The 27937-nt window shown below is 44.3% G+C and overlaps 1 protein-coding gene and 1 pseudogene across 3 annotated transcripts; one reads left to right on the forward strand and one right to left on the reverse strand.

Moving 5' to 3' along the window:
- The first annotated feature begins 27 nt into the window (after positions 1-27).
- On the forward strand, positions 28-27488 carry TTLL4 (tubulin tyrosine ligase like 4). Of its 3 annotated transcripts, none has more exons than XM_066611614.1 (19): positions 28-279; positions 8101-9556; positions 11468-11610; positions 12467-12530; positions 13121-13245; positions 14617-14727; positions 15771-15847; positions 16294-16488; positions 18403-18485; positions 18799-18927; positions 19832-19954; positions 20234-20332; positions 20566-20700; positions 21752-21889; positions 22739-22838; positions 23409-23619; positions 24553-24623; positions 24882-24964; positions 25637-27488. In XM_066611614.1, the coding sequence occupies exons 2-19, from the start codon at positions 8175-8177 to the stop codon at positions 25788-25790; spliced, it is 3423 nt and encodes a 1140-aa protein (XP_066467711.1). In that variant the 5' UTR covers positions 28-279; positions 8101-8174; the 3' UTR covers positions 25791-27488. The 3 variants fall into 3 exon arrangements, with proteins under 3 accessions (XP_066467711.1, XP_066467713.1, XP_066467712.1); XM_066611616.1 differs by having other exon boundaries at positions 11489-11610; XM_066611615.1 differs by lacking the exon at positions 28-279 and adding an exon at positions 703-778.
- Positions 23019-23132, reverse strand: LOC136638159 (5S ribosomal RNA; annotated as a pseudogene).
- Positions 27489-27937: the final 449 nt, after the last annotated feature.

Consider the following 27937-nt stretch of genomic DNA (forward strand, 5'->3'; position numbering starts at 1 on the left):
TTATTTTGAGGGCCGAGGGGACCCAGAGACGGGAAAGCTCGGAGCGTGTGGCTGAGGAGGCGGTTCTGTGGCCTTCCTTCCCGCCCTTTTCCGTGGCCGGGCCCCGACAAAGAACCCCCCGCCTCGGGTTCCATCACGCCCTTTGGAACGGGGTGGGGGATGTGGCTGTGACAAGCCGCCACGCACGGTGTCCCGCCCTGGCCGGAAGCGTCTCCATGGTAACGACGGGCGGTTCGGGTCGGGCCGGAAGGGGGCAAGTCACCGCCCTCCCCAAAGCCGGTAAGTTGGAAGGAGACCCCCTCCCGCTCACCCCTCCCGCTCGGGGGCGTTGGACTCGCCTCTGGCCTGCCCTGCCCTGCCCGAAGCGAGGACCCTGTGCTGAGGTGGGTGCTCCTCTCTTCCCCCCAGGAGCTCACGTGGGACTCGGGCTACCTCAAGCCGGCGGCCTCAGCCCACCAAAGAGCTTCGCCTCCCCCCCCCGGCTGCCTCACAGCAGGGGGGGTCGTGAGCACTCCCTCGACTCCAGAGTTCAGGTCCCTAGGCGGAGAGGCAGGCTCTGCCCTCTGGAGCCCCCTCTTCAAGTGGGTAGACCTGGGTTCTCGGGTGAGCTTGGGGCCAGTGGGTACCTGGGCTCTCATTCCAACTCAGCTCTGCTCAGTGGGTCCCTGGTACCTGACTTTCCTCCTCACTGGTGTGACACTTTGGGGGGGGGGCTACATACCCCCCTTGGATTCACCCATGCCTCTGAGGTGCATCGGTGGGACTCTTGTTCTTGCAGGTGGGTTCCTCTCATGTCTTCTCCCTCCTCCCCCTCCCCTCCTGGTGGGTGCGGAAGGCTGCACCTAGGCAGCAGCTCCAGGGTTTCTGGCAGTGAAGCTGAGAAGTGGTTGTGTGTGTATATCGGTTGGGCAGCCCTTTGGGGGAACAAGTAAGGGGTAGTTCCACTCTGGGCGCCTTTGGAAGTGTTGGGCAGGTGAGGTGTTAAGGGGATGGTTTGTTTTTTCTCCTGCCTCGACCTAGAGACGGATGAGATGGTCGACATGGATGAGATGGTCGACATTTCTATCTTGCGACTTTCACTTCTGACCTCGAGACCCACGTGTAGATTTCTGCAGGGTGGACACGCCCCGCCGCCATGCTAGCTCTACACGTGGATGGGCTGACTCAAGTGTTGAGGGCCTGGGGGAAGGGCCCTGCTCATGCATTAAACCAGTGGTTCTCAAACTTCTAGCGCCAGGACTTGCTTTTTAGAGTGAGAATCTGTCAGGACCCACTGGAAGAGACATCATCAGGCAGGAAAATTTCCTAGGCTGCTCTCCCATCCATATTTACCCAGGAGTAAGTCTCATTTACTAACATTGTTCAGAAGTACAGATCTGTAACACTTTCCCAACTGCAACCATGTACCATGTTCACATCTAGTCTAATATATTAAAAATTAAATATTGAAATGAATGGGGACCCACCTGAAATTGACTTGCGACCCACAATTTGAAAAACACTGCATTAAACTGTATCTGTGGCCCTGATATAATCATTTTTAGTCTGTAACTGGGAAGTGTTACTCATACATTGCATTCAATGCAATCTGTGTATGGCAGTGGTTCTCAAATTGGTGGGTCGTGACCCACCAGTTCATGTAAAGGTTCCCCTATCCCTTTAAGGGGCGAGGCATGGAAGCGATCCCCAGGATTGTGCCCATATGGGGAGGTCTAGGGGGGGTGCTTGTGACTTCCATTACGTAGGCAGGGCTGCAGGAGGTGTGGGGAGCCCAGCACAGCCCTGCGCAGCGCTCCCTGAGGCTTGGCATGTTCGGAAAAAGCGAGCACAAAGCACTTCCGTTTTGCAGGAGGTGCTTTGCTCCTGCTGTTTCTGAATGTTCCAAGCCTCGGGGAGTGCTGTGAAGGACTGTGCAGGGCTCCTTGCACCCCCTGCGGCCTGCTGCAGCTCTGCCTACGTAATGTAAGTCACAAACACCCCTTTTAGCGATGCGATCCTGGGGATCAAGTCGCTACCCTAACCCTTCCCCCGCAAGAACTTACTGAGGGAGTAAAGCTCGCTCAAAGTTTGAGAACCACTGTGTATGGTGTATACTGGCGTTTCTCAACCAGTGGTACTTGTACCACTAGTGGTACTCGAGGTGGTGTCTGATGGTACTTGCTGGACCCTCCAGGCCCCCGCTGCCTGGCAGTGAAATCAGCAACACAACATGACAAACAGTGGTAGGAGGCTTTGCACAGCAGGCTGAGCTCCAGCGTATGCTTTTTCACATGCTCAAAAAAACTGTCCCATCTGTCCTGATCGTCTTACTTGTGTTTGTTGCTTCACATCTGGCCTCCCAATTCGGAAGTAGCTGGTGATGACATCATCATCAGTTACTTCTGGTGGTACTTCCAATAGGTGGACCATGCAAAGTGGGGGACAAATGTTGATAAATGATGGTTTATACAGATTGTAGTTCTCTAAAAAATGAACACGGGTTCAGTCACACACATTGTAATGTGTATCTGAGTACATATACCCTATGCCCAGATAGAGCAGAACATATTTATTTAATAAATTTCTATCCTGCTTTATCTCCCTCGAAGGGCATCCAAAGTGACTCTACTAGTATATTAACATATGTTCATAGAGCTTCAAGCAAGTGCTTTATCCCTGATCCCTGTCAGTGCAGTTTTGGCCCTAGTGGTTTGATGTGGCTGGCTGTGGTTTCGGTGTACACCTTGTCTGTTTAGGGCAGGGCTTTCCATACTCTGTCCTGTGGATCAGATCTGATGCATGGCTGAATCCTTCCCCTGGGTGAGCAGAATGCTCTGTTCTGCTGGGGAGCCTCCCTTCCATGCTGCTGATGCAAAGGAGACCTTTTGCCTTTAGTTTTAATTCAGAACAATGGAGAAAGCACTGCTTCCAAAAAATATTCAGCTTAACAAGGAAAGGACCTTTCTGGTAATGTTTCTAAAGCAGTTAAAGAAAAAAAAAAACAGCAAATAAAGCTGTTTTATTTTGAAATATCTAGGGACTTGAATCTACCTCCTATAGCTTTATTATTAAGCACTTTGAAATCTGAAAGAGCTAGCTATCATATTAGTGCCTGAAGAACTTATGGCTGTGAATGATAGATAAGAATTAGTGTTTTTTGTCTGGTAAATCATCTTGAACCTATTTGAACCTATTTCACGTGCTGCTGTTAGGATCAAGAGAGCAGTGTGCTGCTTATGTGCAAGACTTTGGCAAAAACTCTTATGTCAAAAAAGTTGTATGCCAGACTTAGCTGTTTAACAGCGCAATCCAAACCTGCCCTAGAAACAGGCAGGCCAGGAGGCCTGTACTGTATCTAGTGCAAGATTGGAGCCAGAGACAGCTCGGCCAGAGGCAAGGGGAAACTTATCCTTACCCTCAGGTAAGCCACCATAACCCTAATGGGTCTCTTTGGACCTATGCCACCTCAGGAGCCACTCTGCAATATTCGTGGAATGGGGTTGGGATCTGGCATAACTACTGGGTTCCCTCCTGCCCCAGGACTGCCCGCCAGCTGCCTGCCCCAGCTGCCTGCCCCAGACCCCTGCCCCAGCTGAGCCCGGCTGGCGCAAACTCACCATCCCTGGGGCCTGCAATGGCACCTATTAGGTTAGGCTGGCGTGAGTCCCTTGTGCTGCCCTAACTGCCTCCAGGATGGTGCAAAGGGCTTTATAGCACTTTCGCGACACCCTTGAGCTGGTGCAAGTTCGCCTAACTCCTAGTTGGGATTGCGCCCTAAAGCAACAAGTGAATCTTTTAGAAGGTTTTTGCCATAGTACAGTATCAGAGTTTAACATACAGATTAAGTCTCATTGTTCGTGAGGGTTCTGTTCCCAGAACTCACATGGATGGCAAAAATTGCATTAAAGCATATCCATTTAAAAAACAATGTCCCTTTGCTAGGCGATTAAAAAACAGCCTTGCTGACCTTTGTGATGTAAGACAGAGTCATTAGGCAGGCAGACAATCCATCAATCAGCCTCTCTCCAGGTGCTTAGGAAGGATTCACTCTGAGCCAGTGACCCATCCCTTCACCCAGAGCACAGCCCTGGGAAGGAATGCAAAATGATTATCTTTCTTTCCCATGCTCAGGGGGAAGGGAGCGGCTGCTGGCTAAGAGTGAAGCCTTTCTAAGTGCCTGGAGAATGATTGATGGATTGTCAGCCGACTGCCCCCTCTTGCATTGAGGCTATTATTAAATGACTTTTTTCCTTTAATTTGAAGGGCCCTTCTCATTGCATTGAGATAAAACCTCCAGTGAAAAATCCATGGATAATTAGGTTATACCAGTACTGTAATCACTTACTGGTGTTAGAAATGGGCCATATTTGCAGCATATGGAATTGCAACCAGTCAAATTTAGTAGCATAAAGATAAATTTTTAAGTAAATATTCAAAAATATTCAAAACTACTGGTCAGAGAAACTAGCCTCCAGGCGAAGTTATGGAGCCAGAGATGGCCGAAGATATTTTTGTGCCTGTGGAAGAAAATCCAAATGGCTGCCCCTGTAGTCATAACTGCATAGTAATCTAGACAGTTTTCTGATATTTAATGAAACCAAATCTAACACCTGAAGTAGGATCCTTCACCCTACATAATGGTAGGGCTTGCCCTGCATGGACCCCTAAGTAAAATTTTTAACCATAGGATTGGCCTTCCTAGGAAGGTTTAGATACGAATAAGGCTGGAAGTTGCTAGATGGAATCTGAAGAACCTGCTGGTTCTATAATATTGGTCTTGTACTCCTCAAAATACCTTATGTTTCATCAGAACATGGGGAGCATTTTCCGCTGCATGGGGAACAGAATCTGACGGATATCAAGCAAGCTATTTACAAGAGGAAATTCTATCTTGCCAAGTGTTTAGTATAGTATCTGTGTGTTTGCTGTAATCCCTACACGTTGGAATTGTTGAGTGCAGACTGGGTAATCTGATACATGCAGTTGTATCAAGTGCTGCCTTCTGAACTGAAACATGCACGCATTGGCAATCCACTGCAGGGAGAATGAATTAGCACTGGAGACTAGATCCTCTGGCAGCGGATCATAGGGTTGCTTTTCATCCATTGGTCCTTAAGTTAGCCCTTTGGCTGATAGGTCCTGATAGATTTGGAACAGAAACTGAAGTCTTCCAGGATAGTCCTTCAGGATGGTTTGTGATGTTGATATGTCTAACACAGTGATTTTCAACTAGTGTACCCTGAGTGGTCTGTGAGTGTGCTGCAGGGGTTTGGAAGTGGGTAATTAATAGGGCCATTGGGGATTGAACCCCCTGCTGGCAGGGTAGTCTACCTTGTCAATTGTCAAAAAACAGAGGGGGTGCCCTGAAAATTTTAGCACCTTGTCAGTTTGCCATGAGATAAAAAAGGTTGAAAATCACTGGTCTAACTGCTCATCTGAAGGAGTACAAGAGTTGTGGAGTACACTGTCCAGTTACCAGACAGAGTCCTGTTCTAGAATGTTAGTGAGGTGTTGACAATTCTTTTGACACAGAGGCAGCTTGCTGTGAAGAGCAGGGAAACTTATTATGGGAGCCAAGGCTGTTCTCCTCTGTTGGTCAAGTCCTTAGGCTTTCTTCTGATGGTGGGAGTCTAGTATAACAGCTCCAAAGTGTTACTTTGGGGCCAATTGCATTTTGCAAGAGAAGGCTGCATCTAGATGTCTCAGGCATGAACAGGCATAGGAGTTGGTTTTTATCAAGTAAGGGACAAGGTATTTGGTGTAGAGTTCTTTCAGGCTGTCAGAGGGGCCATGTGGTGCAAGCTATGGATCCTAATATATTTGACTCTTACACTGTTGTCAATTCTGTGAGCTGTCTGTTGGCCATGATAGACGTTAAAGAGCTGATCACCTCAATAGTTGGCTCTGAAGTACACTAAGTTTCTGGGACAGCTGGATTTTAGTGGCTGAAAACTTGCTGCTGTTCAAATAGCTTGGACCAGTTTCTTTCTTTGCCTGAGATGTTGAAAACCAGCTTTTTTAAAGAGATGTGAAGGCACTTCTGACCAATATACACCTTAAGCCCCTTTTTTCCTTTCAGGTGCTTTGGATATATGAGCTCTGATGTCTTCCTTCTTCCTGCCACCTTCAAATCTACTGACGTCTTTTTAAATATTGTCTCATAAGTTATCTTGCACGTTGAAAGGTGTAGAAGTCATTCAGTCTCTTCTGGGAAGCCTCTAGTAATACCGATTATTATTGGTCTCTGACTAATATCCATTAGTAAGGTCACTGGCAAAAATGGGGGTCTTTCGGAGCCACTTTGGGCTGAGTTTTGCTTATGCCTCCTTCAGGCTCTGTCAGCATATTAAACAAGAGACTTTCTTTAAGCACTGTCTCTGAGTCAGCAGACATTGGCAGGAAAGAAGCAGCCTTCCTACTGGTAACCTGGTAATTAAAATGTCAGATCTTTTTTCGTTGTCGGCATGGGTGATCTCGTTCCTGAGGTTATAATCTATGCTGCGCAGTTGGAAGAATGAGGGAGGAATAATCTTTTTTAACTCTGACATTTCATGTAATGAAGACATATTAGCAACTCTGGCAACAATGAATCTGAATGTTTCCAGAAGGGGGAAATAACTGCTTTCTAGTGTGGGATTTGGCAGCACTTTGATATGTTGATACTGTATCAACATGCAACAAGACTTTTTGCATGCTCATTTTTCAAACCGATTCATGCCCTATACTTACATTTGTTAGTTGTGGATAATAGCGAAGCTTGGTTGGGAAACAAAATTGCTTGAAGAAAGTCAAACCAAAGGGGGGGGGAGAAATGAGTAGTATATTGTACTCTTTGTGCCCAGACTGGAGCCCTTAAGACTGCCACTTTCAAACTCTGCTGTTTACATTCTAGGACAGTGTGTCTCAACATTTATCCTCTGCCGTACCACTTCACATAGTCCATCTATTAGAAGTACCACTGGAAGTAGCTAGTGATGACATCATCACCAGTTACTTCTGAGTTGGGAGACCAGATGCGATGCGACAAGACCAGTAAGATGATCAGGGTTGATGGGAGGGCTTTTTTTGAACACAGAAAAACTTGCTTCAGAGCGTTCAGCCGTAGAACTTCCTGAGTGACTTTGGGCAAGTCAGTAATAGTATTAAGAATATTAGATTAGAAGACCAGTGGTCTTCAACCTTTTTTGTGCCACAACCGTAGTAAATGGAATATGAGGCTGAGAACTCACAGCTGATCCTGCCCCCTCCCAGGACCCAATCTGCCCACCCCCCTGCTCCTTTCACTGCTCACCCCTACCTACCGCATTTCCTACTACCTCTTGTGTCTTCACTACAACCCTGTGAGATAGTAGTCTGAGCAGGGTCAGTCTTAGTAGTTGCAGGGCAAGACAGTGAGAAGAGGTTGTGCTGGATCATCAAAACTGAGTTCTTGATATAAGGCAGTACCACTACTGGATTGAATCCAAGCTCTCTCTTGCACAGGCTTTGAAAGGTTGCTGTGACCCCCCCCCCATGAGACTTTGTGATCCAGTTGAGGTCAAGACCTACAGGATGAAGAACACTAGATTAGACCATCTCTAAATCTAACCTACCCCACAGGATTGTTGCAAGAACAAAAAAGTGAGAGGAACTATTGGGTGTGTGTGTGTAAAATGTCTGTGAGTTCCTTGAGGAATTTAGGCAGTATATAAAATGTGAAAAGTCTAGTTCTGCTCTAAATTACTACCCTGTTAGTTTACTTCAGATGTTTTCTTAGGAATCTTTTAGATAAGATTGCAGGGTATAAATCTTTAAAATTACAGCAAAAAGTGAATGAGACATCCATGACCTTAACTGGCAGAGAACATGAGAATAAAAGAAACATGCAGGTGCAAGCTGTAGGCACAAATAGAAACACCAATCATTTGTATTCTTTAGCTTATTCACATTATCAGTACATGTTAAACTCTTGTCCCCTTGACAAAATCACAACATGTTGACCATTCTTCCCTACAGAAGAACATGGAAGTGTTCCTAATCTTCATAGCCTTGTTGTCTATTAGTCAATGTTAGTTAGCAGTGAAAGCGGATGCCAGTATGGGGTAGGTTTTGTGGACCTCACTAGTTTTACGTGTGTTTCAGGCTGTAGATGACGATGCTGCTGCTCTGACTCCTGTTTATGGACTGTGCTCACTGATGATGTGGGATGGCTCTACATGGCCTCAGCAGGGCCAGAAGCCTATAACCTAGGCCTCAAGAAAGGAAACCAGTTCCAGGTGGGCATCCCATCAGGTCTGACGGTGCCACCACTCACAGCAAAGCTCCACGAGAGCAAGGCCTGGTATCTTGCTAATCAACCTGTGAAGCCCATCTGGCAGCTGGAACGGAATCATGTGACCACTCTCCACGACAACCACCTGGTCCACTCAGGGTTCTCTTGCCAGCATTCCCGCTTGCTGTACCCAGAATCATTATGTGGTGAGGCAGTGCTTCATAGCCCACCACCACCTCAGGCCCAGTCCCTCCCAAACTTCCTTGGAAGCACCTTGCTCTATCGACGCTCTTACTTCAGGCACAAACCCTACCGGAGGCTTGACTCCATCTGCTTACAGCCTAGTACTTTGGAGAAAAAACCTTTTCGTATCCCACCCCCTGCCTATTGCTCTGGTACAAACAACATCATGTCATCCTCAACCATGGATCCATTCCTTGTGCCAAGCACTGTTGGTGAGCGTTCCAGTCCAGTGTCAAAAGTGTTTCCCCTAAGCTCAGGGAAGCAGAGTTCCAGTTGCTATAAACCAGTGCTAAACAATAACTCTTTTCTGAGGCCAACTAGTGCTAAAGTGCCTTTGCAGCAGCATCAACAGCCACCTGAAAGCAAGAAGTTGAAAGGTCTCTTGAGGCCTCCTGGCTTTTCCTGGACCCATTCTGGAGGAAATGGCGATGGCTGTCCTGTGAATCTTGAAAGGAAATTTGCAAAAGCCAGCGGCTTGACTCTTGAGCAAGCCAGTGCCAAATCTCACTTACCTATTCACAATGGCACAGTCCTCAAAACAGAAAGACCCTCTTGGCGACTTGAGGATGGTGAGAATAGGTCACAGAATCTGAAAGAACAAGATGTGCGGTTGACAGAAGCCATGAGGAAGTTGACTGCAAGTGGTATCCGGAAGGTTGGCACTTACAATGAATTTGGTCACCGTATTGACAGCTCTTGCCTTATGAATACAAGTTTCCACCCCAATCTTTTCAGTCGATGGAGACCTCACATTGTGGCACAGATTACCCCAAAAGAAGTACCAGCTGCCAGTCCCCCAAATCTGGAACTTGGCAGCCGCCACCAGAGCCTTACAGGCACAGAAGCTGCCGATGTCTGCACTAAACGCATCAGCATTCGCTTCCTCGGCTCAAATCCTGAGCCTTCCAACCTCAACACCTTGAACAAGCCTGCCAACCACCCACCTGTGAACAGCACAGAGCCAACAGTTAAAAAGGAGCTGCCCCCACAGAGTACTGTCTCTGAAGTAGAGACAAAAATTTCTTCCCTTCAGTTAAGCACAGATACAAAATTGGGCCCATCTATCATTGTGAAAGATACTGAGTAAGTACTGTGAGAGGTATGTGTATATTGGTAGCATAGTATTTGCTTTTGGTATCCTTTAAGGCTAGGACTGTGTGTAGTACAATGTGTGTATGCAGCTGAAGATAAAGGTAATACAATTTTCTGTTTTGTTTTGGCTTTTTCTAAGCATGGACAGGAGCCTGTGTTAGTATCTGTATATTTCTAATATATCTTCTAAGCCTTGTTATCTATCAATATCTTGCATTCTTACAGCATAATCCTGTGCATGTTTACTTGAAAGTAAGGCCCATTGTAAGTAAGGTAAGTAAGGGAGTGGGGCTTACTCCCAGGAAAGTGGGTATAGGATTGCAGTTTTAGACTAGTCTTACAGTTTTATCATATCACTGTCTCCAAAACATCTCTTGAGTTAGGGATGACAACTCTGCTTTATCATTAGTAGTCAGTCTTTGACAAGTGTTTCACAAGTCAAGTCCAAAATATGACCGGAGATTGTGAAAATGGTTTTGTCCTTTGCATTTCTCTCTCTCTCTCTTTTCTCCCCAAACCGCTTTTGTCACTGTTGTCAACACTGCTTCACTGTGTTCTCTGGCAATCTGTTGCCAATACTGCTCATTCACTTGTACACATGTGACCTACACGTGTCATGTGCACACACACAAATAACTGAAATTGGGGAAATTAGCTAGCAAGAGGTCAAATCCAGCAGTGTGACAAGGGGTTGGATTGTTAACGTGAAAGAGCAGTAAACCAATCTCAAGGTGCCTCAAAATTAACAGTGACCACAAGACAGTTTTATTAAATTTGAAGTTTATTAAATATAGATAACAAGTAAAAGGCATGTTTGCAGGTCCATTACAGATCAGAGAGATACTTGCAGATAGCTGTATTTGGACAGAAAGAGTTGGTTGGAAATGGAATCCTTTGGGGGGGGGGGGAAACTGCTATGAAGATCAAAAAGGGGAGGGAGGGAAAGGATCATCTATCCTAGTCTGCTAGTTATAGTTTGACTAGGCAGTTATAGTCCTCCTTGAGCAGCAAGGCAGGGCTGCAACATTCTCAGTTCCAGAGGAGAAAAATAGAGGAGATAGAGGAGGCTTTTTTTCTGGAGAAAGAAATTTTCTGGACAACGTGATCAGGAACGCTGCACTCCTGCGTGTGCCACCTAGAAAGCGCCTGCTGTGCTGCCTTGGGCAGAGGATGCTGAGGAGGAGCTGAGGCGGGAAGCAGCAAGCAAGGCAACCCTGCCTACTGGGCTCTGAAGCTCTCCACACCTTCCAGGGAGTAAGTCCCATTAACTATAAAGGGACTGACTTCTGAGTAGACAGGCAGGCAGGCATCCTCCTGGGTGCTGAGGGGATATTTTTTATGGTATATTTTTGTACATGAATGACTGTGGATTGTTGTATATTAAAAAATAAGACCTATCCTGAAAATAAGACCTAGTGTGTGTTTTTGTTTTTTTTTTTTGAGCCAAAAAAAAATATAAGACAGTGTCTTATTTTGGGGGAAACATGGTATGTAACATCACTTTTACATGGCACAAAATACCTATGGCAAAATAACTATGTCAAAATAGTTGGCTACCACTATATACGTGCTTCCGTGTAAGAAAAAAATCATGTATAACATGAATGTACCATCACATGTGCTGGTGAATATGCTGTTTTACTACATTGGAGTGAGATCTGTGAGGGAAAATATCATATGTGCCTAGGAATAGGTTCTTTAAAATACTGTATTTCTTGTAAATTTCCACTGTGACAGAGATGATGGAGAGCAGATAATGAAGTATCTCTATGGAGTGTCTTGCTGTATTTGTTCTTAAATGGCTAGGTCAAGCATGGAGTCTGATATCTTGAAGTCCCAGTGTGTACTGGAAGGGGAATATCAGGAACATATATGATCTAGCTAAAGGGCTTCACTTTGCAGATGCAACCCTTTGTATTGCAGAGAAGCAGTCAACCTGCCCCTGCTGGACCAACTGGAGGTAGAGGATGTGGAGGAAGAGCTTCCAGATGGCTTGGAAGATGCCTGCAGTCAGGATGAGGAGGGAGAAGAAGAGGATGGGGAAGGTAATTTTTACTTACTTCCCTATCCCTCTGCAAAATTGCAGGCTTTAAAAAAGGCTGCTATACACTGACCTCTAATTTGTCAGCATACATTTGCTGCCATTTTTTTAAAAAGCCTGGAACAAAGTCTCAGTGATTCCTACCATTGTAGTAATTGCTTAATATTGGTATCTTCACATCACACACCATAATATAACATGGACAGAAATATAACATTGAAGATTTTTTACAACATACATACATAGAACGAGGAGAATTTTTTCATGGTACCATGAATTTTTTCATGGTACCATGAATTTTTTCATGGTACAGGTATAACCTAATTATCCACAGATTTTTCACCCATGGTTTTATCTCAAAAGGATGAGAAGCGCCATTTAAATTAAAGAAAAAAGTTGTTTAACAATAGCCTCGTTAATGCGAGAGAGGTCAGCAGGTGGACAATCCATCAATCATTCTCTGTCCAGGTGCTTAGAAAGGCTTCACTCTCAGCTAGCAACCCCCCTTCCCCCTAATGTGGAAGAAAGATAATCACTTTGCATTCTTTCCCAGCACTGTGCTCTGGGTGAAGGGAGGGGTCGCTGGCTCAGAGTGAAGCCTTTCTAAGCTCCTGGAGAGAGAGAGATTGATGGATTGTCCGCCTGCCTAATGACTCTGTCTTACGTCATAAAGATCAGCAAGGCTGTTTTTTTATTGCCTAGCAAAGGGACATTGATTTTTTTTTAATGGATTTGCTTTAATGCAGTTTTTGCCATCCATGTGAGTTCTGGGTAGGCAACCCTTGTGAATACTCTGCCTGTATTGACTGGATGTGGCCAAGATTTTGCTGCTGCTTAACCTTTGTTTTCTTTCTCTATAGGTGAATCCGATGGTTCTTCTTCAGTGGGCTTATCTCCCAATGGCTCTGTGGCTATTATATCCAGGTTTGTTTCAGGATTAATGGGTGTTTTTTCTCTGCATGGCACATTTGAGTCTTTTGTTTCTTAGACACAGTGTTTCTTATCTTTTGGTTTATAGTCAATCCATGGAGGTACTGGTTGTGCTGCATCTGCCTTGTTAAATCATTCATCTTACTCTGTCCTTGTCTGTCCCCTGAAAAGAGTAATAGAGTTGCTAAGCAGCAGTTGGGCTCAAAGGCAGAATATATTCAATCATGTGTTTGTATTCTGGGTCGTTGTTTCCCAGCCAAAGCAAATTTCATTTTCTCAGTCAATTTTGATCAGGAACCTCAGGGCCCTGATCCATTAAGAATTAAAACTGGACCAGAAAGCAGAAAGTCAGTGTCTCAGAAGAGGGGGTACGTTGGCTTGCTTTTAGATGGCCCCAGCTCTACCTGTGTTTTTTATTTAATTATTTAGAAGGCTTATATACTGCTTTTCCCCAAGCTAAAAGCTTGGTGCTCAGGGCAGTTTACAACAAGGTTAAAAATACACAATAATACATATATAAAGCAATACTTAAAAAGAGTGACCAAAAACAGCTGATTAAAATATAAGACTGTTTCGTTTTCTAGGAATTGTATTGAGGGATTGGTGCCACCACTTGAAGGTCAAGAACGAATACTCAAGCCAGCTCTCATAAGCAGCCTGTTTCCTAATGTGTCTCCTACCATATACTTTGGTACTCGGGACGAACGAGGTAAAGTGGATGTGAATTTATTACAGGAACAGGCATGACCAGAAGGCTTTAGTGTACAAAGAAGGGGCATGGGGAACAAGTTGCAATTTCAAGCAGGAGACAGAGGGGTGTTTGTGTATGTTGTTGAGTTTGGCATAGAGAAGGCAGGGGACTTCCTTCTGTCCAAGTATTTAACAGACCAACAGAGGTCTTCTGGTTAAGAAAGAGATTTAAAATTAGATTTGCTTCTAGTATATTTGAAGAACTGTAGAATCTTCAGGTTGCTAGTGAAGAAGTTAGGATCCAGGATGTTAAGAGGGTGGAAAGAGTGGTAATATTCTGAGTCATTCATTTTGGCTTTTGATCTTAATGCTGTGACACAGTGGTTCCCAACATTTTTTGACTTGTGTACCCCTTTGTAGCCCATATCCATAAGTTGTACTCCTCGTGTTACCCCGCAAGGCATTCTAATGCCAGCCCCTCAAGGCATTCTAATACAGACCTGCCTTTTTCCGCCATTGTTCAATTCTGTGGACCTGGCAAGTACCCCTGGGGGTACCCAAACCCCAGGTTGGGAACCACTGCAGCAGATGGAGTCTCTTTCCTGCCTCCTTTCACAGTTGGGGGGGGGAGGGAGAAAATGCAACATCTCCTTGCAACTCTGTTCTGGGTGTTTTCAATAATAGGAATCACAAGTGCTTATGGTGTGCAAGGCATAGACTCTGGATGCTCCTTGCTATGGCAGCATTTCTCAAACTTCCTGTGTTAGAGCTGCCCTTCTAAACTTATTCCATCTGCTGTCTACTGCCAACAAAGCACAAACTGAACTCTGTTTCAAACTCTGTATTCATCCTTGCCTTAGCTGATGAGGAAAGGAAAGGCTCCACTGGCCTCAGGATCCTATTCCTTCCTGGAACTTTGCTTCATTCAGGTGACCTTTTTTCCTGTCAGGGTTTTCAGCAGCTGCTACTTTCTCCTCCAGCTTTGCTGCTGATAATCTTGGTAATGGCGCCCCCGTCTTCTCACTCACTTTTCAAGTGAACTAAAAAGATGGGGCAATTGTCAGACAGCCAGCTAGAGTAGGGGGTGGGTATGTTGGGGGGGGGGGTGTGGGATACCACCTCCCAGTTTGCCACCTCTTCCAGCCTGCTGCTTGAGTTGAGCACTTTGGTCAGTCTTATAGATGAACCATCCCTATACAGCAGGTGGTAGTGTTTCTGTTAAGAGTTCCCACTTCACTTGATAGCCTGATCCTAACAAGATCCATTGAGAGAAAATCTATCCCTTCTATTTTTTCTACTTTGTGACTGTTGTATTAAGTTGAACTTGAAGAAGCTGGTGGCTCCTCAGGTTAAGTATTCCTCTATCCTTAGGGTTTACTTTTTTTCCTAGTGGAGAAACTCCCTTGGGAGCAGAGGAGGATGCTACGATGGAAGATGAGCACAGTGACCCCCAATATTGTGAAGCAAGCTATTGCCAGGTCCCACTTCAAGATCAGCAGGAGTGAGTTATCTTCCATATGGGAGTGATATGTGGGTACATATCTCCATCCCTTTTAAATGAACCCAAGTTCACAGAACTCCACTGCTTTGCATTGGCCTAGTGTTGGATGTTAAACAAATTCACTGTTCCATCTTAAGAATCTGGGTGTTAGTTACTGAGGTTGCAATCCTGTCCCTTCCCATTGGCTATTATGGGACTTGTGTCTGAGTAGACATGCCTAGTATAGGGCTGTGAGAGACTTCAGATACTTAGTTAGCCCAGTATACTTCTCGCATGGAGGATTTGGCATGATACTGCAAGTTAGGAATCTGCAGATCTAATTGCTGCTCTTCCACTTCTTCCTTCCAAGACTTTGTCAAACTTTCTGGTTCTTTTCTGGCCTGGATGTGTTCCCTTGAACAGCTTTCTTTGAAGTGGTTACTACCCATGAGGAGCTGATGTTTTGTATTTTTATTTATTTGTTGCAAGACCACACTAATTACATTGTGATGTCTTTTTACAGAGACTGAGGAAGAAGGTTCAAGACCTGGAATAAAACTATAATAAAACATAAAAGTTTTTGTGACTCTTGTAGAGTTTGTTGTTGTACAGGGGTCATCAGTTGTGGTCTGTGTGGTAACACAAAACCATAACTGTTGTTTTCTGCTACTTGATATACACTCACCTTTCTTCCAACCTCTAATGGATGAAGAGTTAGATAGGACACAGTGATCTGGAAAAGGGATGGTAACTTGGTATCCTTAATTTCACTGGGCTTGGCCTCAATGAAGAGTAGATGGAAAGTCAGTGAAGAGAAGGGAAGCTAGTTATAAACATGTATTGTTCTCTGTAGGGTTTTAACTGAAGACCTCTTTCATGAGACTGCTCTTGTTCTCAGTGAGAGGGCAAGTGTGGATAAAGCTGGAGAAATGTTCCAGATTCATATCTGCCAAGTCTCAAGTGGCAAAGGCTGCTATAGTTCTCAGCATAGGACTGAAAAATGGATCCAACATGTTGTTCAGTTAATCATAAGTATGGTCTCTGAACTGCCCTATTGCCTACAGGAAACAATGACTGGCTAGGCTGCTGGGGCCATCACATGAAATCTCCTGGGTTCAGAGTTATCAGGGAACACCAGAAGGTATGAGTTGTAACTGTACTACACAAGAACTTACTGAAGAGCATCATACAAGTGTGGGGAGGAGGGTGAAATGCATCCAGCTGTTGCCTTCTCCTGTTCTCCCCCTCCCCCGTCCTTTTACTGCACGTGACTGATACTTTTCCTGTTCTCTAATGTAATGGGCAGATCCCTTCCCCCATCCCTTCCTATTTTGCTGGTAGTGACTGTGCTTCTAAAGAAGGCCTCCTGTGGTTTGCATGACACTGTTTGGTAGATTCTTCAGTGCTGGCATGCTTACTCCATAGGCACTCTCTGTAGGGAATACCAGCCAGGGGCTTGGAGGTAGCAGGGACAACGTAGGTTCTCACAGATATCTCTGAATTTGGGACAAAGATAATTCCCAGTTGCCCTTTAAAGTAGCAAGCAAGGAGTCAAAGAGAATCTCACTGCTTTGTTTTTGCTTCCAGCTGAACCATTTTCCTGGCTCATTCCAAATTGGACGGAAAGACCGTCTGTGGAGAAATGTATCCAAAATGCAGGCCCGCTTTGGAAAGAAGGAGTTCAACTTCTTGCCCCAATCCTTCATCCTCCCACAAGACATCAAGTTGCTCAAAAAGGCTTGGGAAGATTGTGGAAGCCGTCAGAAATGGATTGTGAAGCCGGTGAGGGCTTAGAGGAAGTGATCTGATCTCATAGTGAATGGGGTGTACCTGGCACAGCCATGCTATTCCTTGCTTATGGTAGCAAAATGCATTCCCCCTTCTAGTTCTCTCTGGCAATTGTGTAAGCTCTCTTCTTGTGAGTTTACCATTTTCATGTGTATACTTTAGTTCTCTCTTAACTTCACCATAGCTGTGCCCAGATAGTCTATCATTGGTTTTTAGGTGCAAGGGGGGTGTACTGGTCTGAGGTCATCTTTCCCTTCCTTTCCTTGATTTGTAGCTTGAATGCACATTAGCACACCATGGAGAAGAGAACTTGAGACCTATGGGCTGTAGCCAAAGTAAGTTAGTCACAGTGGGACAAGTTAGTAGTGATTACTTTTAAGTCCCAGTTATTTCAGTGGACCGCAGTCAGTGGGTACTACCATATAGGTGGTAGATTCCTTTCTTGCATATCAAAGTTTTAATCTTCTTCTGGATTTTTATTGTCTTGAAACCTGTAGATAAATATTTATGGTGGATATTTCCGCATCCGTATACAGACCTTCCTCCTAGGAGTATATGGCTCCTTCCCCTTTGGTTATCCTCTCTACTATCCTGTGAAGTGGGTTAAGCTGAGAGATGGTGACTGGCCCAAGGGCACCCAGTAATCTTCACAACTGTGCAGGGATTTGAACCCAGGTCTTCCTGTTTTAAACTCAGCACTCTAACCACTATACCCCTATAGGTGGTGGTGGTGGTCGTTTTTAAAATTAATAATAATGTACCATGACAGCATGAAAGTTTGATGTAGTTTGCATAACATAGTGATCTTTTCCCTATAAATTCTTACTGCAGAATTTAAGGTTTTTCAGAATTGAATATTTTGGATAAAGGAAAGGGTCTGTGGCACATGAATGAAGAAGAAGGAAGGATGAGGCAGCAGATGCTGAACAGGGTGTTGTAAAGGGTAAAAAAAAAATCTTGCCCCCTGAGCACTGCACAGTGTCTCCCTCTAGTTGGAGCCTTCCATGCTTTGTTTTTCTCTACACCATAGAGCAGTGGTTCTCACACATTTAGCACCAGGACCCACTTTTTGGAATAAGAATCTGTCAGGACCCACCGGAAGTGATGTCATGATCAGAAGCAACGTCATCAAACAGCAAAATTTTTAACAATCCTAGGCTTCAATCCTACCCACATTTACCCAGGAGTAAGTCCCATTTACTAGAATTGTTAAAAGAATATACATAGTGGCTTGTTTAAAGTGCAGGTCTGTAATATTTCCCCAAATGCAGTCACATCCCATGGTAGCATCAAGTCTAATATATGAAAAATAAAATATTGAAATGAATGGGGACCCACCTGAAATTGGCTAGCGACCCACCTAGTGGGTCCTGACCCACAGTTAGAGAAACACTGCCACAGAGAAAACTGTAAGGACTGCATTTTAAAAACCACAAGGACTGCATTGGGCAATGTAGTATGATTGTAGGCTTCAAGAACTTCTCACTAATGCAAAGACCTCACTCAGTTATGAGAGCAAGCAGGAATGAGCCTTGGGCTCACATATTTTCCATTATACATGAGAAGGAAAAGAGAAACTTCCATTTGTGGGTTTGCAACAAATGTTGCCTTTTGTCCAGAAACAGGAGACAATTTCCTGTATGAAGCTTTTATTGACAAATCTGTCAGTTCAATCATTTTTAAAAGTTTTTTTTTTTGCTGTGTTGCTACTTTGTTTAAATTTTTTTCTAGCTTCCTGGGGAGGCTTGTCTTAAGACCCAAAGGTGGGCTAACAGTTAATTATTCTAATGTACCACAGCTGCTCTCCCAATTTCCCTCTTATCCTTCCCAGAATATATACAGACTCTCCAGCTTAGAATTGTAAGAGAGCAGCAAATGGATGTTACCTGCACCTCTCTTTTCTTTTAGCCGGCATCAGCCAGGGGCATTGGCATTCAGGTCATCCATAAGTGGAGCCAGCTGCCCAAGCGCAGGCCACTGCTGGTGCAAAGGTGAGCAAGATCTACCTCCAAAAAACCTGTGTTGCAAATTGGTCTTTTATTATCCTGCCAGCTGGTTGAATTTCTAGAGGTACGAAGAAGCTAACATGCCTCTAGTTATCTATGTTGAATGGAATCTGACTGAGGATTAACTTTTTCTGTGACATAGGATGGTATTTGTTGAAAAAGTGGAGCTTCAGCAGTAGTCTCTAAAGCCCTCTCTGTGTCATCAGGGTAGGCTACAGATGATAACCTTCGTTTTGTTTGTCTGAATCTCCGGGCTGCTATTTCTGTGCTCAATTAGATTGCCCTTTTCTTGTTGCAGATACATACATAAACCCTACCTCATTGGTGGAAGTAAGTTTGACTTAAGGATTTATGTTTACGTCACATGCTATGATCCACTGCGTGTCTACTTGTTCAAAGATGGACTTGTTCGTTTTGCCAGCTGCAAGTAAGTTTCCCAGGAATTAGTTGTCTATAAGGGGGTGGGTATTCGCTGTCTACAGTAAGAGGTTGAATATGAATTCCTTGCAGTGGAATAATTACAGCTGCCTCTCTAGACTGAGGGCCAAACTACAAATGTGCACTTCAGAGGAATGCTTCTGACAAGAAGCATCTCCTTTTTTCTTTGCCTCTCCGCAAGGTTGTTTTAATCTCAGTCAAAACCAAGATGCATGGTGAAGGGGAAATTAAATCTCCTCCTTGCACTGTTTTTCTCCTAAAAATTACTCCCCAAAGCAGTGATGTGTTCCCAAAAATAACAATTAAGGGGCAAATTCCCACTTTAGCAGGGCGATTTTCAGGAGAATTTCATTACTCTCCCCCTCCCTATGCATCTGAGTTCTGTCTGAGATTGGTAGTCCATGTACCTGTTTCAGAGTAAAAGGTGGTGCTTCCAGTTGAAAGCACACCTCCCGAGTATGCATTTGTGTATTTGGATCCTGAGTAAGGAGGCATTTTAGACAGTAGTATTACTGCCTGTAGGAATAAGAGTTGAACACACAAAACACTGTGCTTGTGTATTTATGAATCACAAATTCAAGATTTTTTTAAAAAGTTGAACCTTGGTGCTCGTGGCATTAGTGCAACAGTCTGTGCACACCTTAGTTTAAGCAATGAAGGAGAACCAATTTGCATGTGCTGTGTAGCTGAGGTGTTACAGTGTGTGCATCTCTTTATAAGCTAAAAACTGCTCTCCCACCATCACATGCTGTAGGAGGGAGGCCAGGTAGCATGGAGGATGTATTAGAGACGAGTGTGTATGTGTCTCTTAGTTGCTCCTCTCCTTGCCATTCAGTTCAGTGATGGATTTCACCTTATGCATGCTTTAATGTAATCGTTGTTCTTTATCCCAGGTATTCCTCCTCCATGAAGAGCCTCAATAACAAATACATGCACCTGACAAATTACAGTATCAACAAGAAGAATATTGAATACAAATCCAATACAGATGAAACAGCTTGCCAGGGTCACAAGTGGTGAGTACCAGTGGGGCAGACAGAAGAAGCTCTTCATGCTATAATGCATGTTCTTTTCGAGGCATTGAGCCAGTAGATGTTCTCATTTCTGTAGCTCAGAGGGTTTAATTGCAGTAGCCTGGGTGTGGTCCAACTCTTCTCATAGGAAAGGAACCAAGTGTACCTTTAGCTGCCCAGAAAGAGACTGCATCGTGTTACCTTCCCCTTCTAAATGGGAAAGTGAGGAGTTAATGATCTATTGGAAATACTAGGGTGCACACATTCTTTCTGTCTCTGCAGGGCATTGAAGGCACTCTGGAGCTATTTGAATGAGAAAGGAGTTGACAGTGATGTCATCTGGGAGAAGATAAAAGATATTGTTGTCAAGACCATAATTGCGTGAGTTGCTCTGGATTGGGAGGTTCTTCCTTTTCTTAACCTTCCTCAGTGATGCTCAAAATTCCTTTTGGCTTTTTCAGTAGACCTCTCCTTGACTGCAGTTCTACTCTGTGTTGGCTCTTCTCTGATGGCTTGCTTGTACCAGATGCCTAAGAGAGCTGATACTGAACAGTGTCTCATGCAAAGCTGGTTTTGCTGCTCAATAGCAATCACGCTCATGTGTCACCTTTCAGGTCAGAGCCCTATATAATCAATCTTGTGAAGATGTATGTGCGGCGCCCTTACTGCTGCCACGAGCTGTTTGGGTTTGATGTAATGCTGGATGAGAACCTCAAGCCATGGATTCTGGAAGTCAATATCTCCCCCAGGTAGGCTGTTCTTGGTGCACCATCTACTATAGTTTTGATCCCTGACATCAAGATCATTCTGCCAAAAAATGCTCAGCCTGTCTTTGTTTTTGTAAAGGGGTTTCCTTTACCTGAACATGGCTCATCTCTTTTTAATGGGAAGGAGGCACAAGACAATGGAAGTGAGAAGTTCAGAAGGGATTATAGGGGGAAGCAAGAAACTGAGATCATGAATTGGACCGGGGTGGGGGGGAGTCAAGCTGACTATGAATTTCATGTAGTGGAGTAACTAGAAATGTTCCTGGATCAACTGAGGAGCATTTAGGCAGCAGCACTGCCTTAAGGAGCATCAGTTTAAGCTGTATTTTCCTGTTCACAAATCACAGATTACAGAGAAAAAGATAAGTGAAGTGTTGGGTGCACATGGCATTGGTACAGAGATCTGTTCCTATCTTTTGGTTTAAGCAAGGCATATTGATAATTGTTTGCTTGTAGGTATGTTGTAGCTGTGTTTGAGGTTACTGTAAATTTGGGGGTAGCAGAGTTCCCCATCGTATATGTGATATTGTCTTGTCTTGGGGCAGAACTCTTCCTTTTCTCTATTCTGGAGAGGTGTACAGGAAAACCCCCTTATCCACAGGGGTTCCGTTCTAGGACCTTGGATAGCTGAAACCGGGATATGGGCCTGACCCCATGGTCCTGGGGGGCTGCTCCCTGGAGGCAAGGGGAGCTCTGCAAAATAACGTGACTTATTGCGTTATTTTTTAAGTTGCATTATTTTGCCTGCGGAGCTCAGTTTGAGCTTGGCAAAGGCTGGGGACAGATGTCCTTGGCCTCTGCTGAGCTCAGAAGCCCCTCTGATGGCACTGGGAACTGAGCTACCCTCTCCTCCAGAAGGAGCACATACTGATCCACAGGGGACCCTGGACTTGATCTACGGATCCCTGAATCCACAGATACTGGGCCTCCCTGTATATCTATTAAATAGCTGTTCCAAAATGTTAAAGCTCTGAGCAAAAACAGGAAGGTGAGCTTCCCAAGATTTCTAATGATATGCTTGCTTCCACTGCAGCCTTCATTCCAACTCTCCTCTGGATGTGAGCATCAAAGGCCAAATGGTTCGGGATGCTCTCAACTTGGCTGGTTTTTTGTTGCCAAATGCAGATGATGTGGCCTCACCCTCTGGAAGTGCCAGCAGCTCCACAACCAGGTAAGGGGCCATAGATTGCAAACTCAGGAGGAGATGCTAGGCTGGGAAGTCTTGTTCTGTTTTGTGGGTACTGTGGTGGAAAGATGCTGCTTCGGTCTCAGATGCAAAGTTATAGCTGTACAACATACCATTTCAGCACAAAACCATGGAGCCAGCCTCTGTATAGGGCTGCACATGTGGACATGTGCATTAGTAGTGGACATAGTTCTTTACCTTTCCTTATGCTTAGCAGAAGCAAAATAAATTAAGCAAGATAGAATAAATGTATATTAAGCAGGACTCAGTTTTTCTTCATGCAAGTGCTGGTGTGAGCACGAAGAGTTTATACAGATCTACTTGTTGCTTCATGACTTCCATTTGTTTTGTGGCAAGTGACATAGAATAAATAGGTTTAATTTCAGGGTTGATAGCCTTAAGCTCTCCTGTAACTGGAATGGTGGGGTGGGGGGTGAAGCAACAACTTGACATTCCCTCAGATACAGTGGATAGGACATCTGTGTCCTGGCTTCTGCCACCTGACTTCTTTTGAGGACTGAGAAATTCAGTGGATAGTAGAGAAAAATACCATAGAGGACCCTCAGTAATGGATTTGAGTGGGAAATGAGGGAAAGGGCCTTGCTTTTCAACTTCTCTCACTTGATTGTAGGTTTCAGATAGCTGCCCACTTGGAGCTATGATTGCTTTCTGAAGATTCTGCTGGGTCTTGTTCTTTCAGTAGCTGTGGCTTCAGTGTGCTAACACTGAGCATAGGCTGCTGCACTGCTGATTTTTGTCTGCTGGTGACTGAAGTTGTTGGCTTGACTGAGTAGCCCTCTGTGCACTAACTTTAATTATCATCATTATGTCCAGTTTGACTAGTGTTAAGGAAAAGTCCAGGCCATCTCTGGAGCTGTTCACTGCTGAGAAGACAAAGAGAGCTTATTACTTGAGCCCAAAAGTGCCTGATCCGGTAGGTGGAAGCATGCCTTTCCCCGATGCCCCTCATTCTGTTAGCCTGTTAGTGTGTTGGGACATTCCCATTACATCTGAACCAGTCTAATATGTTAAGGAAATCAGGGCAGCTTTTCTTGTTGTAATGAGAAAAATATCATGGTTGGCAACCTTCTGTCTCGGAAGACTATATATAAGCATACAGCACCCTGTATTCCCAGGTGGTCTCCCATCCAAGTACTAACCAGGCCTGGCCCTGCTTAGCTTCCGAGATCAGATGAGATCGGGCATGTGCAGGGTAACAGTTGCTGCAATATCATATTGTGTGTTTTTAAGGTGGTAGTACTGCAGGTCTCTAACTCCACGTGATCTCATGTGGTTTGCTTGAGAGATCTCTCCCTCCCAACAAGTTTCGATGCATCTCTTCTTCCTTTCTGTCACTCTCTGAAGATTGTGTGACTGTGATGAGAATCCCAGAACCCCTCCAGTGGTAAATATTGCAGTAATGTTCTCCAAGAAAGAGTGAGGCTGTGTACAGTCTTGTACTGTTGTTTCCTGGAAACCTTCAGCATTTCCCTGTTGGTTGCAGGATTTCTACTCCTCCATTCTGGATTCCCTGACTCCAGAAGATGTGCGTGTCCTGGTAGACACGGAGGATGAGTTTGCTCGACGTGGACAATTTGAACGAGTCTTCCCCTCACGCACCTCCATGCGTTACCTGCGCTTTTTTGAGCAGCCGCGCTACTTCAACATCCTTACTGCACAGTGGGAGCTGAAATATTTCGTGAATAAGAACAGAGGTAAGCCAGCATCTATCACCTTTTTCAGGGGCTTGTTTTGAGCAGATTCTGCTGCTAATGAATTGTTTGGGTCACCCCTTTCTCAGTGGATCAGATATGTAGCTTTCACACCCTGTCGCTTATAATTTGTCACCGCTACAGACTACCAAACTAATTTGGACAATGCTGTTTTGTTGGGTCACTGCTGTTATCTTTACCATTTTCCACATCTCAAGATAAATGACAAGGCTTTGCACCCACAGCTGTCTTCCTTCCTAGAATTCATTGGTCTAGCTCCAAAATATGCCTGTTTTATTTTGTATATTTTAGAGTGAACTGCTGGTGGGTATCTTAGTCCATCCCTTCAGTCCTTAATGAGCCACCCCTTTTATCAGTGCTACTTGCTTCTGCTGAGTATGACCATTGTACTTAACCACACAGTAGACTGTAAAAGTTCATTGGCTTCAAAAGACAATCATACAAGTGTGGTTTGATTTAAAATCTGTGTGTGTGTATCCAGTAGCAGAAGCATATATGCAAACTTTTGCATGTGGTATTACCACTACAATGATTGTACAGGTGCGATCTAGCTTTCCACTGATTGCACTTACCACTGATATTGAGGTCCACCTTGAAATGCCTTGCAACAAGGAAAAATAGCACCAAAATCCTACCTTTGTACTGTTAAATAACAATAATTTCATTCCACTAGATTCCATTATTCACCCCATCTAGTGGCTGAATGCAGTATTGTGCCTATACCAATGCATTCTCGGGCAACAACAGAGGAACAAGAAACCTTGAAGTGGGTGTTTAATGCTATTTTCCACTGCTCCTTTTTTATCCACTGGGTGTTCCGGAATGGAATGCCAGTGGATAACGAGGCATGACCTGTACTCCTAACTGGTTCTTTCACATTGATTTATATTCACTGTGTGGCTTTTCTTTTTGCAGGGGTGGACTTACTTCGAAACTGGTGTCACAAAGGCTATCACAATGGAATACTGACAGATATCACACAACTGGTTAGTGTTTGGAATGTGGTCTGTGTGTATTAATCTTTATGTGATGCCTGCTACAGTGGCAGCTTTTCTGCCAGTTAACCAAACATGTATAGTCATGGGGTGGGATGCATGCATGCGTTAAAGTTGTATCTAAGACTTTTTCTTGCCTCTGTAACTTTGGAGTTTTCAAAGTACTCTAGAGGAGGCAAGGAACACTTTTCTCCATGGTTGGTAAGTTGCCATTCAGCTAGCTGTACTATTCTGTTCTCTCAACTCCAGTGGTCAGTGCCAAGAGCCCACATCTATTTGAAGAGTGATCTACACTTGAATGGTTTGAGCAAGGTAGAAGCAGGGAGAACCAGGTGAGATCATGTTTCTTGTGTCATAACTTCATACCTGTGGCTGATCTGAAAAAAAAAATGAAAGGAGCTTGAATGGAAAAGGGTTTCTGGATCACTGAAGCCCTAGAAAGAGAATTTCTTGCATGCTTTTAGGTCTGCTGCAGTGGGATGGGGGATGGCATTATAACAGTTCTTCCCATTGTGAATGGAACCCGCCAGCAGCCAAATGGCCATTTGCCTTCTTAATGGCAAATCATTTTTGTAGAAACCCGCCAGCAGCCACTCTTATCTCTTGAATCTGTTAAGGATTGTTGAATTTGGCTATACTTTAGCCTTCCTCCTTTTAGTTAAACAATTAGCTTATTTGAAGTTACTTTAATTCTATTTTATAAATTGTCTTTATGATCTGAGGATTTTTATTTTTATGCAGGAGTCTTGAAAATGTTGATAAGGGTGCCCATTTCACAATTTTTTGAAAGTTCTTACTTTCAACCCTTTCTTTCCTTTAACTTCAGGACGGATCTGGCACAATTAAGCCCAGAGGTGACACACAAGGTCCCAATCCCTCCTCTCTATCAGGTGTATGTCTTGGTGCAGTAGCAAGAGTTCTTTTTCCATCAGAATGATGAAGCTGCTTTGTAAGCCAGTTTCATTTTTTCTTCTTTCTCTTAAATAGTGTATTCTTCCCAACAGCAAAGTCCTTCCCCAGCGAGATGGAGAGGAGCCTGTCCGAAGCCCTGAGCCAAACCCTGCTACTCAAAGTTTACCTCTGATTAAATACTCATCTGGGATTCTCAAGAAATCCACAGGCCCTCAGGCCCTCAGCAGCTCAAGCCTGGTAAAGTGATGAGAGACCAAGCGAGTGGCCAACCTGTCCTCCCATGCAGTGTGCAGAGGGGGCAATAACCTACCTCAGTGGAAACTAAGAGAGCCAGTGCTGGAAGTATGGAGAGAGCATCTTGTTCGGCGCATCCATTATAGAACTATATTTTGGAAAGGGAAGTGGGACAAAGGAGATGTTTGACTTGATCAAAAGAAGCAAATTCTCTGTTTATAGTTTTTTTTAATAACGGAAGTTTCTAAACACAGAAGCTTGGAAAACTTATTTAATGTTTAGTGTGAATTCCTTGCAGTTCAATGATCTTGCCATGTTCCTCATCACCTGAGCCACAAGTGCCTCTTGCTGCTAAGTGCCAATGTCTTAAGTTGGGCTGTGCACTATCAGCCTCAATATCAGATTATGAAATGCCCTGCTACCATGGGGTAAGATTGGACATGTTTGCTGCCAGCTCAAAGTCCCAAGCATTCACAGCCAGGGAACATGTTCCCTGTTGGCCAAACACTGTGGGATAACAAAATGTGTTTACACTAGTAAAACAAACTTATGAACTTCCCAGTGTTCCTTAAGAGATGGTATTTGAACAGTGAGGAGGTGTGTCTAGCTTGATATACTTGTTCTCTCTGTACATGTCCATGTTTCCTTAGTCTTTGGTGCAGTCTTCCTGACTATCATTAATCCTTGAAGCATTTCCTACTTAATAGTGGAGAAGCAGGTCTTGTAATGTACTAGTCCAAAGCGCTATTGTGTACTACAAAAGAAACATTGGTGATGGCTTCTTAAGCCATTACGAGCATTTTCCTTTGGTCCTAGCCTGGTGCTAGGCTCTGTGGATGAGTGTGTTAGGAGATGGCACATCTACCTTGTTCTTCTCTGGTAAGACAAAGTAGTGATCACTGTTATGCCCTCCAGCATGCTCTAGAAAATACTCTCCAATTTCTTTCTCCCCTAAGGAAGACTTCATTAAAATTTAGTATCTGATGTTGCTTGAGTGTATGTTTTTTGATACAAGTTCTTCAGTCTGACTCAGTGCTACCTTCTCCTTGTTGCTAGAAACTTCTGCCCTTTTTGCATTTGTCATAGTCTGGTATATTTTCCTTGCTTGTAATCTGACACTATGGGATGGTATGGGATGCCACTTTTGTGTAGGGCAGCTCTTGTAAAATTCTCCTGTGGTGAATGACAACAACAACAACAACAACAGTATTTATATACCGCTTTTCAACAAAAAGTTCACAAAGCGGTTTACAGAGAAAATCAAATGACCAACTTCAAGTGATGTATACATGCCTAGAATGTGTTGGTAAATGTGCACTTTGCAGCCTGTGGAAACCAGCAAGGCCTATTTGCTGCCCTGCTACTTGGGCACTGATAGACTGGTATGATGATGATGTCTTTGACACTGGAGACCTTGACACTTGAGCATTTCCCATCTGTTCCCAGACACTACTTGCAAGAAGCTACTAGGTTCTGTCAGGGATGTCTGAGTCTTGAAGATGAACTTGGCAACTGTGGCTTCAAATGGCATTTATCTTAACTGGAAGACAGAAGTTCCATTTTCCCTCACTTGCCTGAGGCTGTGTTTGACATTATGTATTTTACAGTGATGTGAGTACATTTTCTGATGTACCTTTCCTAAGGAGGCTTCTGCTGCTGTTCCTGATAGAAGTCATTGCACTTTGAACTCTTCAGAGTTCTTCACACCCCCCCCCCCACCGTGGTGAATATCACTTGGGTGATTCCTGATCCAAGTGAGCAGGGAGAAGAATGCAAGCTTCCCTCAGTGTAACTCTTATAAATAGGTTGTCCCCCATTGATAGAGGTGACATTGATGAGTCACAATACTGAATACTTACTTAACTGGGGTGGCTGAGGCATGCATCCCCATAACACTTCCTTTCTGGCTTCAGCATTTTCCTAAGTTTACAACATTATTTCCGACTTTATTGCAGTTTGAAGCATACAGGGGCAGCTTATCTTTTGCTGTTGTGGGAATGTCCCCCAGATATGGTTGATTCCTCAATGACATACATGTAAGCCACATCTTTAAGAAGTAGAAGGGGTAAGACCAAGCTCCTGTTGAGTCTCACTAGCATCATCATTTGCAACCCTTTTGCTGGTGACCCAACTTTAGATAACAAAAATGTTCAGTAAAT

The sequence above is a fragment of the Tiliqua scincoides genome, chromosome 1, assembly GCF_035046505.1.
Source record: "Tiliqua scincoides isolate rTilSci1 chromosome 1, rTilSci1.hap2, whole genome shotgun sequence".
Classification (NCBI taxonomy): Eukaryota; Metazoa; Chordata; class Lepidosauria; order Squamata; family Scincidae; genus Tiliqua; species Tiliqua scincoides.